The sequence below is a fragment of the Cydia splendana genome, chromosome 18 (assembly GCF_910591565.1).
Source record: "Cydia splendana chromosome 18, ilCydSple1.2, whole genome shotgun sequence".
In the NCBI taxonomy this organism is placed as follows: domain Eukaryota; kingdom Metazoa; phylum Arthropoda; class Insecta; order Lepidoptera; family Tortricidae; genus Cydia; species Cydia splendana.
In genome coordinates this window covers 10,030,997-10,052,122 of record NC_085977.1, presented here as the reverse complement: position 1 = coordinate 10,052,122, position 21,126 = coordinate 10,030,997, and the positions used below count along the sequence as shown (strand labels likewise).

Here is a 21,126-nt window from a genome sequence, read left to right as displayed (position 1 = left end):
TAATAACAATTTAGTGTAAAAAAGCACTGTTTATTCAAATTAAATAGTATATATTACAATAAAATATATATCTTAATTAAAATAGCAAATGGAAAAATACAACTAAATAAAACTATTGAAATAATATCTTTAAAACACTTTTTTCTTTCAATATAAACACCCTTAAATTTTGCCCTATAAAAATAAACTTGTCACATCAGAAGTAAACAAAATTTACAGCTAATTTCAGACAAAAATACTGTTTTTTTTTTCAACTAAGAAAAGTAATAAATCCTGGATATAAAAATACAAAAAGCAAGTCTGATCCCGTGTTAAGTTATCGCATCAGTTTTAATAAAGTGAAGGTCGAAAAATATAGTCGAGGTGGGTTTCGTACACGGTCACAGTGATGTAAATTCGGTTTTTCAGCAGCAAACAGTCAGTCTACATTATTATTGCAGAACGCTCAGCGAGTAGTAAACACGGGGCATGCTAACAAACCCCGAAGGTCGTCGAGCGTTCGTGAATTGAGTTAATTTGGGAATGTGTTAGCATGCAAAGTTGAATGAGGGTTCAGTGTATGGACCGAGGATGTTTGCTATCGCCTGGGCGGTGAAAACTGAAAAACGCTGGAGTGGTGGGGCGGCGGCGGCGGCGCGGGGTCGTCAGAGGATGGAGCAGCGCGACAGCCAGGACACGGGCTTGCGCTGCTGGTCGCTGGCCTTGATCTGGCGCTGGTCGCCGCGCGCCGGCGGGTTGCTCGCCTCCTGCCACACAAAACATTTAGCTGTCTGACTAATTATGAGGGGACTTTGAGGCTAAAGAGCAATGCCAAGCCATTCTTATCACCTCGTTATCATTGGGTTACAATACAATAATAATCATTTATTTCCTGTTACTCATTTTTTCTGACCGAAAAAGCTTAGGAATTTAGAGTGTTCATTTGTGTGTTTTGTTTGTTTAACTCAATAGCTGTATATACATGCAAACTCATTACAGGCTCTCTTGAACTTTTATATAGTCCCTTTTGGTAACGAACTGATTTGACTTGCAAGTTGCATTGGTTATAGTACCTACTAGTAATAGGGATTATAAACAGTAAAATTAGGAAATATGTGTGCATAGACTATGCCGCAAGCATCCTCAATAGTTGCAGTACTTAGGAGCATTTGCTTCGTCTAGTTTAAAAGGTATAATAGTCTGTGGAGATGTATGTCTAATTATAGAATACTTAGGTACAAACTACGTAGGTATTACAAGTTCATATGATTACGCAACCTAAACCCATAAGATCTTGTGATTATATCGAACTACAAACCGTGCAGCGTCACCATATGATTAATGATCGATAAGATAACGTCAGGTACAAGAAACAACTAAAAACTCTATAAAAATCATTCATGAATAGCAATGAAAATGTTGGGCACAAACTATTGAAGCATACACTACTTGCACCTGATAAAGCATTTTTTTCTGTCATTTAACTACCTACCACACTGGACCAGTACTGTTTCATTCTTAGGTATATATAATTCATACTCTGAGCATAATCCTGATAAAATTTAGGGGTATGGCAGGTTCACTTGGGTAGGAATGGTAGGATAAGAAGCAGTGGCGTAACTATAGGGTGGCGAAACGGGCAAAATACCACGAGCCCTTGTTTGACCGAGAGCACAGGTCCCCATTAGCCCCATTCGATGAATTTACCACGAGGCTTGGTATAGTTACGACACTGATAAGAAGTATGAATAGCAATATGTACTTTACTGACCAATAGTAGAACTTATGGGTGAGGGAGCGTTCAAGTATTACGTAACGCAATTTTTGGACATTTTTGACCCCCCCCCCCCCATCCCCCCCATGTAACGCGCCGTAACGTTTTTCTGTACCCCCCTCCCCCTAGTAAAACGTTACGTAACCACCAAGTGACCTTTATATAAACTTTTTCATTTATAATTTTTTTAAAGGCCACAATTATGTGGCGTAAAGTACCGGAAAGTCGCTAAAATATCTTTGTTATTGTTTTAATCGCGTTAATATTATTAATTAGCATTTGAAATGTCTAAAATTATTAAAATTAAAAAATGCGTGAGAGAATCTCTCTACGCGACCGTTCTGAAGGGTTAAAAAACAATGTTACGTAACGCGTAGTTCAAACCCCCCCCCCTCCCGCCCCTGTAACGCATCGTAACGTTTTACAAGACCCCCCTCCCCCCCAAGTTCGTTACGTAATACTTGAACGCTCCCTGAATCACCTTTTTATTGTCACTTGTTGCCATGGTATGTAACCATGGCATGGCAGGTCCTGGGTTACTCTTAAAACCCTGGTTTTATGGCAGGTATTTAAAATATTCAAACACACATTTTTATGGCAATTATAAGCCCTTTCCATAAATGGATCATCTACTTAGTAAATTTGAAGAAAAACAGCAATAAAAGTTTATCCACCCTTATTTCTTTGCAATAAGGCTTACGATTGGTAAGATATGCGTATGCGTGTGATGGACAAGCTTTTCAGCTGTCTCAAACCAAGACCTATCAAATTTTGACATTACAATCCTAATAAAAAAGTCATGGATTCTCAAAATATTGATCTCAATAGGTTTTAGTTTGTGACAGTTGATTTAACACTTTGACTACCGAGAACCCGCCTGGTAGGCACTCGTAATGTTTGCTCAGATGCCGGACAACCCGCCCAGCGGGTTGTTTTGTACGCAGATATAGACGACCGGTTTCTGAGGTAGTGCGCCGTTTTTTGCCCGGTTGCGAAAGTGTTAATTGCATGCAAAAACCAACAACAGTTAAAAGTCTAGCACAACTGTTCACACAAATTTCCTGAGACACCTTGCCCAGTTTTACACCTGATGTGATATTAATAATAATAAATAAGAAACAGTTTGTGCTAGCACTAACACAGACCAACGCTGGAGAGCATCCAGAAAGCAGAGCAAAGAACAACAAAGTAACCAGTGCTCTCCTTCTTTGGTCCCACTGGCAGCAACTTAAAACGCAACACTGATACTCTAAAATGAAAACAATGACAACAACAAACACTATTCTGGGACCTTTACCTTCTGTTTTCAAAGACAGCCATGAAACAAAAAAGTTATTATTAGCTAATTTACTTTTCTGTCTTTTTTTACCTAGAACATACTATTTACTATCACTATAAACATACTACAGTGAAAGTAGAAGTAGGTTAAGCTGGTGATATAATCTGGTTCAATTCCCAGACATATAATTTTCTGAAAGCTTCTTGGTAACTTAAATTTACTAGGTGTAGTAGACCATTATAATTAACACACATATGTTACCTTGCACCAACTTCTATAAGATACAGGTTTGCAGAAGAGATACCAGACTATGATATTTTACTGACTAATATTGAGAAAGTTTGTTATGTACATCATTATTCATACATAACTGATAATAATGATAAGAACCCATAATAACCCATTAATTATTAATTAAATTATCATTGTAGAAATATTCACTTCAGCCTGCCACCACATAGTACAAAAACATTATCCAAAAAAGAAAATGTATTAAGGTAATGTTTAAACTAATATATTACAAAAGGTACACACCTGTTTCTTTTCCATTTTTGCTTTGATGTCCCTCGCTAAGGTGTAAAATGCAGTTTCCACGTTTAATGAATCTTTTGCTGATGTCTCTACAAATTTTATCTGATATTCTACAGCTAACTGTTCCCCTCTCTCCTTTGAAACCTGTGTTGAACAAAAGTAGCTATATTAGAAATGAGTTTTCAATCAAATATAACAGTAGGCATGCAATAATAATAATTCAGAAACATACAACACAAAAGGAAGTAATGTGGTATGACTCATTAATTATTGAAATAATACATGTAGTTCCCTGTTTTAATATTAGAAGTTGAAAGGAAGTCACATTAATAGAAAGTGGGTGCAATACATTTGTTATAATTACTTTTCATATATTATAGTTTGTTATATCGTTATTTTGAATAACGTAATAGATGGCATACTACCGTAATACCTAATTAACGGTATACATAATGTTATAATTGGTATAATGGTCATAAGGTATATTTACACTTGGTTTAATATACATTGCCATAATTATTACATACTCTAAAGCATATTATTTATTATATTATAACAAGTGACATCACATAATTATTTGTGTGGCATAATAGTTGCATGACATAAATGGGTTAGGTTAGGTTTGAACTGCGAGCCCTGCAGAATAGAAAACCGTGAAAAAAATGGTTACGTTAGGTTAGAACTGCGACCTCCCTAGAATAAAATAGCTAGCAAAAGAAGTAGGCCTGTGTACTACTTATAAAAAATATGTAAAACTATACGTTATTGTCTTAGTATTGAATGAAATATGACAATAAATGTTATACAATATATGTATTTATACTTGATAAAATTGTATGAAGTATTATGTTATACAAAAATATAATATAACAAATGTCATTATAAAATATGTCTATATACTATTTATAAATTATATTACAATATGCATTATAGCAATGTCAGTTTAGATGAAATCACAATATAACAAAGGAAACATATAATAAAAATTACATTATAACATAAAATAATATATAAAATGGCGTTATAAGAAATGTATGATAGTTTTTTTATAATTATATTAAGCATTACACACCCATATTCAGTATAACTACATGAAAATTATAATTTCAAATGAGCACCATGAAACAATAATTTTAACTCAATTTGGAAAAGCAGTAACTATCTTAACAAAATTCCCTTCCTATATTTCTGTATTAATAAGAACATTCATGTGATGCACCAATGTCACAAAAAGAGGTCAGTTTAAGAAATGTGTCACAGGGAAATAAGCAATTAAAATTAATTATGAGCATAGGACACCATTGAACCAGAGGCAGGAAACATAACTAATTACATAGGTTACACATTTACATAGGTTGTGGTAGTTTTATAGAAAAGGTTTACCTGTCTCTTTGCATCTAGATCACACTTGTTGCCCAGGATCATCTTTTCCACATCTGCACTGGCATTCTCTTCTATGTTTCTTATCCAATTCTTAATATTTTCAAAGCTCTTCTCATTTGTAACATCATAAACAAGCATTATGCCCATTGAACCACGGTAGTAGGCAGTAGTAATCGTACGGAATCTCTCTTGGCCTGCCGTGTCCCTATTATTAAAAAATTAATAAATATTTTGACACATAGATATCATTCATGATTTTAAAAAATATTTAAAAGTATACCAACCATATTTGTAACTTTACTTTCTTTCCATCAAGGTCTATTGTCCGAATTTTAAAGTCGATACCTGAAAGTAGCCAGCAGTTGATAAATGAGAACCTTCTAATAATTAAAATTAGTGTGTATGATGTCATGAATAGTTCCTTCATTAATTCGATAAGGGTTCTGTTAAACGTGGAGCCGCACCCTTTCGCAGCACTATTCTGTTCGGACGGGTACAAAAAATCACAAAGACCAGGAAAACAAAAAGGCCTCTCCAATGACAAATTATATGAAAAAAAAAAGGTACAAGTTATCTGACAATAACCTTTGGTGTCTACACTGAGCACTTACCAATCGTCGATATGAATGAGATATTGAAAGCATCTTCCGAAAATCTGAATAATATAGATGTTTTACCCACTCCCGAGTCACCAATCAAAAGCAATTTAAATAAATAATCGTAAGTTTTTGCCATTTTTACAACAAAGTTAGTATAGAATACACATATCCATTCATTAGCATTTTTGAGTAATAGCTAGTGATGTGTCAATTTGCTATAGATAAGATAACATTGTCGTCCACTTCAGCATTACAAAAACCGGTAAACAACACTACGCCGAGTTTATAATGTTCGAGCCTAGTGTAAAACTGCTTGTACTTTGTAGTGTAGCAAGGCAACATTCACGAGCAAAACGTCACTGTCAATGGTTCACCGCTCTCAGCTCGGACGCGGACGCTGGCGGACGCTACGCGGTATTTAAATATTGAGTTTTTGGATTTAGGATAAGAAATAAATTGAAATAATGTCTTTTTACTAAGATAAAATATTTAAAAGCACAATGTTTTATCACGTGAGTATAGTCAATATTTAGATATATTATCGGAAGTTATAAGGGTGACATTTTATTGTTACATTTTAAATTATTTTACAGATATCCTTGGAACATGAAATTTTGCTTCATCCGCGGTATTTTGGACCACAATTGTTGGATACTGTAAAACAGAAACTATACACTGAAGTCGAGGGAACATGCACGGGAAAGTAAGTAAATTTCGTTAGGACGGTTTAGGTTATATTTTGTGTTACTCTTGAATCTTGACTGATCTGTTTATTACAGGTACGGTTTTGTGATAGCTGTCACCACAATAGATAATATAGGCGCAGGCCTCATACAGCCAGGGCAAGGCTTTGTAGTATATCCAATCAAATATAAGGCCATAGTTTTCCGGCCATTCAAGGGTGAAGTGCTTGATGCTATTGTCACACAAGTTAACAAGGTAATTAACTTATTGTTGTGTTAGAGACTCAGCTTACAATATCCTACTTTATTACCCTGTCATATATGTTATTTGGTTTCCAGGTTGGAATGTTTGCTCAAATCGGACCCCTCAGTTGTTTTATATCTCATCATGTAAGTTTTTTGAAAGCTCATTTTAATGCCCAATCCATAAATTAGATAGCATCTGGGTAGCATATGAAAACTGAGCAGTTATTTATATTTTGGCTTTTGCAGTCCATTCCAGCAGATATGGAGTTCTGCCCAAATGTGAACCCACCCTGTTATAAGAGCAAGCAGGAAGACAATGTGATTCAGGAGGAAGATGTCATTAGACTGAAGATTGTGGGCACCAGGGTTGATGCCACTGGTATTGTAAGTATCTTTCAAGTTCACAATTTTAGTTATTTATTAAGCTGAGTTTTATAGGGTGAATTTGATCAAATTTAAATGAGAGAAACATTTATCTAATAGACAACAACTAATTATTTTTATAGATTTTTAACTATTGCAATTATTAATTCAGGTCTCCTTTTTAGATAAATATCAGAGATCAGTCTATAATTTTAATATGTATATGGTTTTAGAGTTGTCCATGTATGGACTAACTTGAATTAGAATGTACAGTGAGCCCCATTTACACAGCACGAGAAATGCATCTATATTTGATACATTGATAATTAATGTGTAAGTTGATGTTTAACACATTCACTGCCCCCAACGCACATGTGCATTCACCGTCATATAAGTTTGTTCCTAGGCCACACCCCCTGGCAGTGAATGCGTTAATGCTGAAGGTGCTATGGAGCTCAATACTATTTAGTTACCACAAAATAGAACTTTCTATATTGGTGGTCAAATTCAGGGGCATGATTTCTTCTTATTTAACACCACTTCTGCATAAACCTTACTTGAAATAATGTTTTGTTTAATAATACTTTTCTTTGTTTCAGTTTGCTATTGGAACATTGATGGATGACTATTTAGGTTTAGTAACACAGTGAAGATTTACTATTTTAATTATTATGAATTTTGAAATAAAACTCAACAAGTATCAATTATTATTTATTTGGCATTCAAATCATGGGGTAAAATACCATACATAAAGTAACAAAACAATTTATCAAATATAAAAAAGGAAATATTTGGACACTTCAGTCTATTTGGGCAGTACAGTGCGGTAGTCACGCAAAACCTATGGGTCAAATAGTTCTATACTTAGAATCTTAAACCTATAAAGAAACAAGTCTGTTACGAAATATTGTCATCACTAACAGCACTGAACATTACAATGTAGTACTTTAATATATCCGATAAATGCAAAGCATGAAACTGATGCATACAGAAACAATTGTAGTCAATATTACAAGCTGAAGCTAACTATATTTTGTTGAATGCCAAATGTTGCATTAGCCCTAGTGCTTTAAATATCTCCTATAATGTAAAGAGAACTTTACGTCATAAAGATTATCATTCTAATGATAATTTTATATACAAAATGTTAATATTAAATTATAAAAAGTAATTAAATTTGTCAAAAATAAAAATATCCAAAGGGATGATTCAAAATCTTTGGTTTACTTGTTTCTTGCAAATATGTACATTAATCGCAATAAATAAATAAAAAAAAAAACTATTAATTACAACGCAATATGGCCTCTAAATAAATAATACTCATTATGAGATCAGAAACACAAGTTAGCAAACCAGCACAAAACTGATAAACAGTCAACATAGGTGCAAGCATTGAGTCACATTGTTGAGAATTAACCTCTATATGTAGGACTCAACTAAGGGGAGTATACATATAGAGCCTTAAGCTAGTTTGTTACCCTAAGTTCATTAGCATGAAATGCATAATTAGATCTATATTATGTATAACCATAAAATATTGATTTATAACATTGTGCATATTAGTATAGTATATAATAGATGATGCTATATAATTTGTAAACAATAAGTAATTATCTCGCAGTCACAATAAATTTGCACAAGTCGCTCACTGAATATAAGACGCTAAGAATAATGGCTACTGACATACCTTAGATGTCAGAATCTAGGTCGATATTAGCATCATTATTCTTGCTTGTTCAAGGCACAACACAAGATATCAAGAGATTTATGCAAATGTATATTATACCCAATTTTTACATTGTAAATCAAAGTCAAGAAATTTTAACGCTATCAGTAGCTGGGCCGCGAATTATACAACGAATAATTAGATCCATATGAAAAGCTATCTATGCGAACAACTCTGTGAATAATCCTTTATAATTGGGAAAGGTAAATTTTATAAATCCTTTTCGTGATAATGGAGCCACTACAATGTGGCGGAAATTCGTATTGAATTTCTAACTTGGGCATTGTGGACACAATGGGCTGAATCAATTGTGGGCGGGAGTTGGTCATACCGCCGCACGAATATATAAGATATATCGTCGCTATACTTACTGAACCTCATATCTGCAACAATCATTTGATGGAAATGTCGCTTTTCTTTCATTCGGAATACGGGTGTTTTTGTCATCAAATGAGTGTTGCAGATACGAGGTTGAGTAAGTATAGCGGCGATATTCAACTTAGATTGTTAAATACAGAAATAGAAAAGATTTCAGTTATCATATCAAGTGAAGAAGAATGTTAGACGTTTCTAGAAATTCAGAAATTAATGTGATCCTCTAGCCGCCCAGAGGCCTATAAAAAGGTCTCATTCCTTTTTAATTTTTATCTTCATTTTGACAAATCAAAATGACATTTGTCTTGGAATTTTTTTATACGTGGGCAGGTAGAGGATTCCTAGAGTACCTACTATAACTACCTAGTTCGGTCTAAAGAAGTATGCAATCATAGTCTAATAAAACATGGTCTTCCATTCCCAGAGTGACACGTGGCTACGTCACAACAACATGGCCGCTATATATAGCGCTATCGCATATTATCATATAGCGCTGTCGCATGATGACGTAAGCCCGTGTCAGTTAGGTGACCTAGAAAAGGAGTATATTATTATACCATGTATGCAATCATATTACGAGTGATGATATGAGAAGGTGAGAAACTACCTTATTTTATATTTTAAATATACCTTTAGATACTTCATATGGGAGGATTCTGTGGGCTGGATTACATTAGGAAGGTTACACTAGCTAGCATCAACATTTACTTATCTTAGATGATGTTACGTTTATTTAAAACACCATTGATTAGCTAGAAATTAAGCTAATGGTTATATAGCTATATTTCATTCCATTCGGAATTTTAAGTTAATAACACCTATTTGCTTGTTATTTCGCTAACCAATGTCGGTGAATACATTTACTTATGGAGTACATTTCGTGGCCACATAACATCTAATCTTATATACTATTGAGGGGCGCATAACGATTAGAAAATTGAGTAAAATCGTAGCGCCGTTATCGTTACGTGAGCAACTATATCAATGAGTAATTTAATTAATTTAAATGTATATTTTACTAGGTCACAAAATGCACAATATAAGTACCTTAGCTAATGGGTAAAATGTCGATACGAGCTGCTTACAGTTAACCACAGAGAAGGGATAGATTAGATTAACTTTACGCTATCTATTAACTTTTGAATATAATTTTTAACACTCAATAAGTCTAAACTGCAACATTAATTAGTAACACCTTCAATTTTAACAGCACTAATACTGGCAGTTTTATGTTAGGTAATGGATAAACGTGGAATTACTTCTATTATTATTTGGCGGATTGATTTGTCTGAGCCATTTACTCTAAGATCCGTAATAATCTGTTAATTTACCCGCACTATTTGTCACAGAGTCCTAGATTAGTTAATATCGTCTTAAATATAAATGGGGGTAAATTTACAGTTATGTACCGTTTTAGATTACTGTATACTATGATTAATTTTGTTTGCTTCCCCGTCTTCTGGTAACTGAAATCGTCCATCCTGACACTCGAAACCGAACACCACTGTACCTACCTGCTGTGATCTGAAGTAAATGCGGATTTTACACTGTCTCGTTGATATGCTTTCAGATAAATATTAAAAATAAAGCTTTGCATTATGCCAACCTAGTAAACCTTTTCAGCATCATACTAGTCGTAATTTAAACCTTCTGTTATAGCAATAAGGTTTAATTTTCTTTATCAATCAGGTGTGAGTTCAACATTTACTTCTCCGTCTTGGCTTAACATTTCCGGACCTGACGAGCGAAACCACCCCTAGTCTGGTCTAATCTTTCATATTCACTAAAGACCATTAAACGAGGAGTAGTTACCAACTAAGCAACATTACATAAAATCTAGTGCTAAGTTGGGGTTTGTAAGGTTTGGCTGCCGAATGTATAATCGTTAATCGATATTCGAATAACGCGGTAACTAACGGAAGACATTATGACGCAAATCGGAAGCTCATAATTTACCTTTCTAAAACAAGATTAGCTTCAACGTCTTTTAAAAGATCGTGCACAACAGAACCAAAGATATAGATTACATCGAGAATATTCCTCGGTCTTATTGGTCTCGTGAAGACTATTAAAATACACATGATATCCATCACACGCCAATGATTTATTTATAAAAAGGCTCTAATTGTTAGGAAAGTGTATGCCATTTTAGGTCTCAATATAGACCCTCGTTCAATTAAATTCCAAGCCGAAGGTCCATCAAGAAGACCAAGGAACGTAATAGTATGTAGTTATAAAAGTGGTAGTACTGTATAAACGGTCAGCCAAACCGCAACCCGCCCGTACCGGCGTCGACACTAACTGACCGTTCAAAAACCTTATCGCAGCACAATCGGTCAGCGAAGTCGCCGCTTCTCAACCGTCGGCACATAACTGATCGTCAGTAAACCTTACCGCAACGATATAACTATAAGGTTTAGTTTCGGTCAGCGAATGTGTCGTACTGTCAACTGATCGTTCACTGTCGGACGTGGAAGCACTGGCACTAGGTGGCCGGGTGTCACGAGGCTTGAGGCGCGCGCTGGGACGCGGCGCCGCACGGGTCGGCGGGCGGCGCCACGGCGGGCGACACGGGCCCGCGCACCGCCTCGATGTAGTCCTTTATCAGCGTGGCTATCTGGTACGCCTGGAGGGAAAATACACGTACAGTATGTCATCCATCGATTAGGTACTTACCTAATTCTAATTCGTAGTGGTAAAATTATGCAATAATGGTTATTTTATCTTTTATCTTAAACACTACAAGAGGAAATTTAATCTTTGTTTGGAAATCAGCCTCGTACTCGTACAATGTAACTTCTATGAGAGGGAAATTACTTTCATAAATTTGTGCATCATTAATACCATTAAAAGGTCATGTTTTTATGACAAATGATTTAATTTAAACAAAAATGAGTCAATCTAAACTAAATGAACAATCTATTCACACGACACGAACATCGTTAAATTAGTAAGTCTGTGTGAAGTACTCGTAGTGGCGTATGTCTGTATGAAGCGTAATGGTGGAGTGGAACAATAGGTACCTGGTCGGTGGAGAGCACCAGCTTGGCGTGCTTGCGCTCGGCGCGCGTGACGAGCAGCAGCGCGCGCGGCGCGGGCGACACGGCCAGCAGCTGGTCGTGGTCGTGCGACACCAGCGCCGCGCGCGACCCGCGCCGCAGCAGCGTCAGCCCGCGCGCGTCCACCGCCAGCCACAGCGCGCGCGGCCAGTTCGATGTGAACGATTGCTGGAAATTTAAATTAATATCAGTCCAGATTCTAACGACCCGTAAGTACTTTTTGTAGGACGACAGAAATCGAAGATGAATTATAGGACCTGGAAATTTAAGTTTGACAGTTTTTTATACAAAGTACTTCGATCGTAAGGAAACTTGTCGAAATATAACTTCATTTGCGAAGGATACCGACTCCCAACTAATAACGTTGCAAAGAATGGATTAAATATGGCACCGTATCGCGCTGCGTCGGATTACCATTCCCCAGGAAAAAGGTACTGTAGGTAAATTTTCTGTTCTGTCACGAAACGATCTGTCAAAGCACAAAGATTCAGCGCACTACTCACCATAACGTCAAAGATGGTGGCCCTGGTGAGCGGCCAGGAGCTGGCGAGCGTGAGCGCGCGCTGCATGGCGGCGTGCGGCGGCGTGCCGCGCAGCGCCAGGTGGTGCAGGCGCACGGCCGGCGCGGGCAGCGCGAGCCGCGCGGGCAGCACGGCCGCCGCCGCCGCCGCGCACTCCTCGCCGCCGCCCGCGCACTCGCCGCCCACCACTTGCGCGTGGAGGGCCGCTACCATCACCTGTACAAGAGTGGCGTTAGTAGATTAAACCTGTGACTAGAGGACCTACCGCGAACCACTTCGTTTGGTCAACTATTTGCATCTGTATTGACATGTAATTATTTATTACCAATAAAATGATTATGATTATAATTCGATATACAAGAGCGGTAGAGAGACAGATAACCAAATCCCGTTTTTCAATTTCGGGGTGGGCACTGGTGTATGTCTGCATTTTATGTATTACAAGTAACCTAACTAGTGAGGTTCAAACTACTCCAAACTGGCACAGTTCGCTTTTTATCTGCGAATAATTGACAATCCTATTGTATTAAGCGCATTCAGAAATAATGACATGACCATGGTATAATAATATACTCCGCCTGGTACTCCATTCCGAGATTCGCGTATGACCTAACTGACACGCGCCTACGTCATCATGCTGTTTACAGGTTCTCAAACTTTGAAATGTGGGAGAATTTTAACCAACGGTGAAAATTATTTTAACGGCATTAATTTTAAGTTATTCATGTAGAAACATAGTAAAATAAAACAAATCTAATGTATTAAATTAAACTTTATTTATCTATACAAGACAAACGTTTAAAAATCTAATTCACAGTTACACATTAATTACCAAGCTTACGACGTGAAAAGTTTGGAAAACACTGCGACTGCTGACACTGAGCGAGAAGGAAATAACAATTAACACGCGTTCGACAAGGATGACGGTCAGGGCATGAAGTTATCTAGATCCGAATTGTCAAATGTCCACAGAGCTATCCTGTGTTGCCAGTAGTATAAACAGAATTACCCGAAAGTCTGAAATTTCTTTCGTGAATCGGAAGATATTGCTAACGAGTAATTAAAAAAGACGTGTTATTGTAAAATTTAAGCTAAAATACATATAAATGAAAATTATAAAATTATAAAGAAATATTTTAACTTATTAACCATAGGTATAATGTACCCATGTAACATGTTATGTTGAAATAAAGTGGCAATGTTATTGTGACGTAATCGCGTGTCACTCTGGGAATGGAAGACCATGTTTTATTAGACCATGGACATGACGACTAATTTGAGGAGATAAAAGTCAAAATTAGGCGAAATAACAGTCTGCACTTTATTATAAATAATTATATGATAATAACTAGATTCGAAAAATAAGCGATGGCGCAAAAAACCCCGATCTACACTTACCGCTTCGTCGGTCTCGATGGGCAGGCGATCGTGCCGTATAGAGTGCAGCACTTGGTAGTAGAGCAGCTCCATCTCGGCCGCGCACGCCGTGTGAAGCGGTCGCTCACCGAGGAATAGCCGTTTCTTGAACACTAGCCTGTTTACAAAATTATATGTTTAGAATACAGTTCTCTCATCGTCTAACCTAAATAAACTGGCATGCATTATTTAAAATCCGAAAAAAAATGATCCGTTAAAATGAGCTTACAGTCAAAATAAAATTTTAAGAGTTAAAAGTGCGACACATATTTTTCTGTAGAAAGGGATAAACCTTTTATCAAGAAAGTTATGTGTATACCGACCTGCAAGCGGCGGCGGTGGCGCCGGCCTTCTCCCACCGCGCCAGCACGTCGCCGACGCGCTCGCTGCCGCCCAGCGCGCGCTCGCCCGCGCCCGCCGGCGTCGAGTTCGCGCACACTTCGTACAGCGCGTACCCTGTACATACAAGTACATATATAATCGTGCTAAGTTAACACAGTTTGTAGAAAGGAACAAACAAATGACGAACACAGACACAGGTAGATGACCAATCAAACGTTGACATTTAGTGCATCTGCAGAGCGTGGCCGCACGACCCGACCACTCCTAGTATTCTTGCGATAGAAAGCCATAAAAATAAACCAACCTGTAGCGGCTTCACTGAGGCCGATCTTGTCGCGCAGCATGGCCACGAGGTGGTCGGCGGTGGCGGCCGGCCCGAACACGAGTCCCAGCTGCTTCCCATCCAGCAATAGTACTCGCACGTGTAGTGGCCTTCGCGCCGCCGCGCACAGTAATTCTTCTTTGGAGGGAGCAGCCGCGCGACGAGGCACTTGCGCTATGCTTAGTGCCACCTATAATAAAATATGGTATACAAATGTGGAGATTAATAAGTCATTCAAAACGAGTGGCGATAAAACAAGCGAATGCGAATTGTCTTGAATAACGTCCGGTTCCACCACTGTCCAGTCGTCATGACGCTCGACCACGCGATGAGGCATGCGTGTAGTAGAGACGCACACATACGAGAGTCGCACTTTCTGTGTCTATTTGACCTGACGGCGTTGGCGTGGCAGGTTGACCTGTCGTGTCGTGTGTGTGTGTCGTGACCTGTAGGTGTGACAGGTACCTGCTCGGCGCGGCGCGCGAACTTGCCCTCCTCGCCGGCGTGCAGCGCGGTGCCGCGGTAGCGCAGGTGCGCGAGCAGCAGGCGCCGCACCGGCTTGGTGGGCGGCAGCGCGGCGCCCACCGCCGCGCACAGCAGCGCCCAGTGCCGCGCCGACACGCGCGACATGGGCTCGGGGTGGTCCGTCGTCTGTACAACATATTACGTCTTATTTAACAGGTCTTGCACGAATATATTGTCAAAGTTGTCAAACGAGTTCTTGTAATGTCCAAATTTGGCAAATGCGCCGCTACCTCTATTCGCTAATCATTTGCAATAAAATCGCTATATGCTCGCGTGCATTTCGTAGCAAGATGACACGTCTATTAGTGCGAGAGCGATTAGTAAATAATGCGTTATCGACATATTCGCCAGGTCTGGATATGTTACTTTTGTGACAGTGTGATATAAAATGCATAAGGTAATAAAATTGGGATCAATGGATGGCATCTGTCCACTGCCTTATAAGAAACAATTTTTTTCCACAATAAAACATACCTGCTTGATGAGCTGCACATACAGCTCGCTCAGCAGCGTGTCCTTCTGCAAGCAGCGCTGCAGCAGCGACTGAGCTAGTGCCACGCGGTCGTCGCTGTCGCTCTCTTGGCTGCTCACGCTGTTGTTGTTGGCCAGGTTGGTGGTGCTACCCTCATTGGTGTTTAGACCTGCGTGGCTCATTATATCCTGTGAACAATGAATGTTACTTTGTCATTAATGCTGAAATATTCAATGCATTGGGTAAAACTGATTTAACTTCCTATGTATATTCCCAATAGAGCACACAACATCGTAACTACACGTACTTAATAGCTGTGCACGACAAGGAGTTTAGCCGGTTGCGTCTCGTTTGATGGATCGTTTTAACTTCGTCCGTCACTCGTGCATTTATTGGGATGACTACGGTTTGTTTGGCAACTTCTCGTTAGAAGCCATCTAATGCTTGCTTAGTATATGCTTGCTCAATAGTTGTTGAGTGAGTCACCTTGAATATCTGCATGGCAGCCACCTCCTCGGCCTCGTTGAGCTTGGTGAGGCTGTGCGGGAGGGTGCGCGACCAGCACCAGTAGCCGGCCGGGAAGCCCTTGTAGCACTCGCCCTGCGTCTCCGCGGCCATGTCTAGCCGCACCCGCTCCAGTCGGTGCTTGCTCAGTCTGCAAACAATATGGGTGCATTTGATGAAAAGAAAATAGTAACTCTACGAAAACTGTTTTACATGACCATAAAATGTGACAATTTGACGGACAATTCAGTAATCTTTTGCCTTACTGACCTTCTGAGCGTATTTCTCAGGAAGTTCCCGGCGGAGAGGTCGGCGGGGCGGCGCAGCACGGCCGCGTCGACGAGCGCGCGGCGCGCGCTGCGCAGCGCGGCGGCCAGGCGCGCGCGCTCGGACGCGGGCGCGGCGCGGCGCGGCGGCTCGTCCGCCAGCCCGTTGCCCAGCACCGGGCTGTACGCCGCCATCAGCCACGCCGCCTCGTTCTTCTGCGCAGACTCCAGGACTATGCACCTGAAAAAAAAAAGTGATTATAAAGATTTGAGTTGAAAAGAGCGAGCCGAGTGGATTGTTTTATCTCGAGTAAAATGGTGGGACGACGAACGAAGCGAGAAGGAATCTCAACTCTTCTCCTGAGAACGGCTTAGGATTTTTTAAGCAAAATGTGAGACGCAAATACAGATTGGAAAAAGATCTTGGACAAGTTGAATACCACCCTTATACGGTGAACTTTAAGACGATCGACTTCAGAATGCCAAAGCTATCATCGACATCGGCATGAACCATTTCGTCCGCCTCACATCCAATGTAACAAAACATGAAAACATGTAGAGCTATATGTACCGGTGTCCGTCGTGCTGGCCGTGGTGCGTGAGGCTGATGGTGAGCCCGTTGTCGACGGGGTCCATGACGAGCGCCGCGATGTTGCTGTACGGGTACTCGGCGAGCGCGACTTTGTCCGACGGACGAACTAGGACGACGCCTTCAGCGCCCACTCCAAGGAGTACGTTGGGACCTGAGTTATTAAATAGTCTTGTAAATATGTTAATTATCAAATGTTCATTTTAGACAATGTGGGGATCAATATCATAGATTAGATATATTTATTTCTTAAAGAAAAAGACACAGTATTTTACACAAAAGATAAAACAAAGGCTTTCACTAAAATATCGTCAAACTTAAGATTTACATTAAAAACAGAAAAGAAAAAATAAAATAATATAAAATAAATAAATAAAACAATGTCACAAATAAGAAAATGTCAATGTAATAAAAGCGTTTAAACGAATTCTTTGGTGATGTTTCTATGGGATTTCAACTGGAACGTAGAAAAGAATTTACATAGACAATACAAAATGAAAAATGTATGTAACACTAGCAATTTTTAGGAATCTTTATACACGAAGGGATCATTGTATTATCAGACTTACCATGTGCCCAGTATCCTTTGTACGTGACAGGGAAGAGTGTGACCCCGTAGAGCGGGTACTGCATGACGCAGGACAGGTACAGAGCCTTGGCTGTCAGCTCGGCACGCCCGGCGCCGAACTGCCGGTGCGCTTGAGCCAGAATTGTGGCCTGTTGGGTTAAAAGAAAAAATATATATATATTAAGAATATCGTTAAATACACTTTATACATGGGTATAGGCTTCACCCATGGAGGTAAACCATGTTTTTCGTAAGTCGAGCAGAATCAGATGAAAATTCACGGGCCACTATCCGTAGCAGTGTCATCCAGCTACCGCAAGCTCCGTGGTAACCGTTTTCGATTTCCTTTTTTGCGTCAGGTTAAGGTTACCGCAGAAACCGCACCGAAACTTCGCTCGCTGACTCTACCCCGTCTACCCGTTCCCATGGCAGTTTGTGGGCTCGCTGTAACTCACCCACTGGTGCTGCGGGCGGGCGCGCGCGACGCGCTGCGGCAGGAACTGGTCGGGGTGCGCGTAGTAGGCGCGCGTGTGCGGCGGCGGCGGGCTCGGCGGCGGCTCGCCCAGCGACACCTGCGCCTGCAGCCCTGCCAGCTGCAGGGCCACCTTCTCCGATACTGGGAACTCGTCCATCTGCATACAAATGTTTTCAACGACTGTTAGCATATAAGACCTTTCTAGAAATTACCTTTGATGGTTAAGTATTTCTCGCACATACTTATCTATCGCACAAAATATGTATAAAAAGGTCAGGTGAAGGTCGGCATTTAGTCCGCACAACTATACACATTTTAGTAGAAAAAGATCTACAATTTCAAGTACATATTGCTCAAAAAGAACTTTGTAAATGAACGTTTACCTTGACGACACTATGCACGGCTTGAGCGTAGAGCAGGGCAACCTCGACGGGGTCGTGCGGCAGCTCGCGGCCGCCGCGGAACAGCCGTCGCTTGAACACGAAGCGGTTATCTGCAGAACCGCCGCCGGGACCTTGTTGCCTAGGAAACAAAACAATATCGATATTATACAAATTATATTATACGAATTCGGTAAACTCTGAATTACGTTTTAATTGGCTGTGAAACGCGCGATAGCGACCAACGAAGCAAAGAATTTGTTGGATAGCAAATTGGACAACGATAGCGTGTGACCGCTACGATACGTTTTTATGTCAAGTGCTACGTCAAATATGGCACTCCTATGTAATACGAGTATGTATTAATTGTTACTACCAAGTCTGTGCAAACGTAGCGTGGTCGGAGTCTAGTACTACCTACTCAAAGTCTATATGCATTCTATATGGTTAATCGCACTTGTACTCACATTTCCCAAGCAGCGATGACGTCGTATAGATAGTGCGTGGCGCGCACGTGCTCCTCCCGATTCCCTCGCTGTTGGTACACGGCCCAGCCAGCCCTTGAATGCGGCGCTAGGCCCAGCTTGTCGGCGAGCCGAGCGGCCGCCGCTGCTGCGGTGTCGGCCGGGTGCACGTCGATGGCTTTAGTGCGCCCGTCGAGGAAGAAGAAGCGGCAGACTATCGTGCCGAGCCGTCGCATCGCCTGGATACAAGATAAACATTAGATCAGTCTTGTTGTGTGTCAATTATAGTTCGTTTTTTTTAGCATTAGAAATAAGGTAAACAATCTTGATGTGTCTTTTAATTGAAAAACACATTTTAAAAATAAGTTACGGCAAATATGTAACAACTATGAATCTAATACGATAATTTATATTCTTCTGCTTTCATAAGTATTAAATTTTGATTTTTATAAAGCGTTTTTCAATTAAAAGACTTGTCAAAATCGCTTACCTTCTTGCAAGTTCTTTCTAATGCTAAAAATAACGAACTATATGTATAGGTACTAAAAAAATATGTGAGGTGTCGGATGATAAGTTAGGCTTGAAAGAGAAACGGTTTATTAAGCCGCTAGTAAGAGTTAGTAGTTCTAGAGTACTTACCGCAATTTCGACAGTGCTAGGCGGTAGCAACCTCGGCGCGGCGCCTCGACAGTTATCAAGACACCACTGCGCACAATGCGCCGCCCGGGCCGCAGGCGCTGAAGGGGACACCCGCGCTCGCTGTCGCAACCACGCGCAGTAGTAACGCGAGAGACCGCGAGACGGTTGCCAAGCAACGGCGCACAGGCAGAGGATCAGCCATACTCGCTCGGCCCATTCTTCAACGGGGCATTCGGTAATCTGGTTGGAGAAAATAAGTCACTTGAATGTTTTTAATCGCTACAGCTAGAAGTCGATATCCACAATATTCAAAGATTTTCATATGACGATCTTACCTGTCTGACACATTGAACCAATATTTCATCCCTCAACTCTTCCCGTTCTAACCCCTTGCCGATCAAAGCTTGAATCACTTGTGTCTCCTTATCCGCGGTTAGCTCTCCTCTCATATACCGACACAAATCCTGAAATACCACACATTATTAGTGATTAAATTTTTCAACCTAAGCTCATAGAAATATGATTCAATTTACAACGTGCCCATACAGCCATTTCCAGTCGCCGTTACGACGCGGTGTTGACACATCTTGTGTCGACACCGTCTGTTTCGGTCACAATTCCAGTCGCAGAGTCGTCGCCGTGTCGACACAGTTACCAGAAATGGGGAAGGGTCGACACATGACACAAAGTGACATAAAGTGTGGTCGCCGTGTGCACACATTGTTTCGGGTTTGCGACTACTTTATGCCAAAATCATTCGTTCATTCGTTCATTTTGTTCCTGTCAAATGGAAACTGTCAGATGGAAAAATACTTAAATAAAAATAAGTGACATTAATACGCCATCTCTAAAACGGATTACAAGACGTAATTATATATTGTTTGCATTTATATTACAATATGACTTAAATTATTATGGGGAATTAAACTGCTCGAGTGATTTGATAAACTAAGTGTGATATAATCAACGCGCCACCACATTGTTTTAGTTTAGCCGGAAATGAAATTGTTTACTTCTCAGTGCCTGTGTTCATAACTATATTATTTGAAGCATTTTTAGTACTTCGATGCGTATACTATACTTAAATAACAGAAATAACGCTTTACATACTACGAAACTTGTTAATTATGATGTATAAATATGGTTTAAGGCTGAGAAATATTGCAGTCACAAAGTAGTTGCAATGTTTCGACTTTGTGTCGACTCTGTGTTGACACATGACACGCGCTGTCAAAAGTAATAACAAAGTTACTGGTATGTTACTGGATTTGCAAAATGGCTCCTTGTGTTGATTTGTTTTCAGATATTCTCAAAGTGTAAAAATGCCGTGGTCAGAGATGGGCATTAATCGATTAACTGTTTATTCGACTAATTAATGGAATAAAAAAAGTTAATTCTCAAATTTTAATCGCGATTAGTTTAGTCGACCTAACATAGATTGAAATTGAATTAATCTGAATATTAATCGAATAAATTATCGATTAATAAATAAATAAATCTCGATTGAAAGTTGACAGGGGGCCATTTTTGTACGTAAAAATAATAGAAATGTCTTGCATGCAGATGGTAGCAAAACACTTTGTCATAAAAGTCGAGATGGGTGTCGATATATAGGTTTTAGGGAGTGCCGATTTCGAAAATAATGA

General features: G+C 39.7%; 3 protein-coding genes and 1 long non-coding RNA gene across 4 annotated transcripts in view; 1 reads left to right on the top strand and 3 right to left on the bottom strand.

Moving 5' to 3' along the window:
* Nucleotides 1-17: 17 nt before the first annotated feature.
* Nucleotides 18-5,741, bottom strand: LOC134799575 (ras-related protein Rab-8A). The gene is made up of 5 exons (XM_063772006.1): nt 5,558-5,741; nt 5,231-5,291; nt 4,947-5,151; nt 3,567-3,707; nt 18-746 (listed from the first exon to the last, which is right to left on the bottom strand). The coding sequence occupies exons 1-5, from the start codon at nt 5,679-5,681 to the stop codon at nt 645-647; spliced, it is 633 nt and encodes a 210-aa protein (XP_063628076.1). The 5' UTR covers nt 5,682-5,741; the 3' UTR covers nt 18-644.
* A 184-nt stretch (nt 5,742-5,925) lies between these two features.
* LOC134799573 (DNA-directed RNA polymerase II subunit RPB7) lies at nt 5,926-7,531 on the top strand. Its single transcript, XM_063772005.1, has 6 exons — nt 5,926-6,057; nt 6,139-6,248; nt 6,325-6,484; nt 6,568-6,618; nt 6,721-6,858; nt 7,437-7,531. The coding sequence occupies exons 1-6, from the start codon at nt 6,046-6,048 to the stop codon at nt 7,485-7,487; spliced, it is 522 nt and encodes a 173-aa protein (XP_063628075.1). The 5' UTR covers nt 5,926-6,045; the 3' UTR covers nt 7,488-7,531.
* A 4-nt stretch (nt 7,532-7,535) lies between these two features.
* Nucleotides 7,536-9,326, bottom strand: LOC134799574 (uncharacterized). The gene is made up of 2 exons (XR_010145427.1): nt 9,063-9,326; nt 7,536-8,924 (listed from the first exon to the last, which is right to left on the bottom strand). It is a non-coding gene; the product is annotated as an uncharacterized LOC134799574 (long non-coding RNA).
* Nucleotides 9,327-9,504: 178 nt separating this feature from the next.
* LOC134799569 (myosin-I heavy chain) overlaps nt 9,505-21,126 on the bottom strand; it is a 119,020-nt gene continuing 107,398 nt past the window's right edge. The window contains exons 24-40 of the mRNA XM_063772002.1: nt 19,816-19,944; nt 19,481-19,720; nt 18,845-19,080; nt 18,381-18,519; nt 17,978-18,154; nt 17,524-17,671; nt 16,937-17,108; nt 16,370-16,606; nt 16,082-16,250; nt 15,598-15,783; nt 15,064-15,249; nt 14,581-14,788; nt 14,258-14,390; nt 13,917-14,052; nt 12,501-12,734; nt 11,962-12,165; nt 9,505-11,564 (exon numbers count right to left, since the gene is read on the bottom strand). Coding sequence (XP_063628072.1) covers nt 11,439-11,564; nt 11,962-12,165; nt 12,501-12,734; nt 13,917-14,052; nt 14,258-14,390; nt 14,581-14,788; nt 15,064-15,249; nt 15,598-15,783; nt 16,082-16,250; nt 16,370-16,606; nt 16,937-17,108; nt 17,524-17,671; nt 17,978-18,154; nt 18,381-18,519; nt 18,845-19,080; nt 19,481-19,720; nt 19,816-19,944 — 3,060 coding nt within the window. The 3' untranslated portion in view covers nt 9,505-11,438. The remainder of the gene's footprint in view (nt 11,565-11,961; nt 12,166-12,500; nt 12,735-13,916; nt 14,053-14,257; nt 14,391-14,580; nt 14,789-15,063; nt 15,250-15,597; nt 15,784-16,081; nt 16,251-16,369; nt 16,607-16,936; nt 17,109-17,523; nt 17,672-17,977; nt 18,155-18,380; nt 18,520-18,844; nt 19,081-19,480; nt 19,721-19,815; nt 19,945-21,126) is intronic.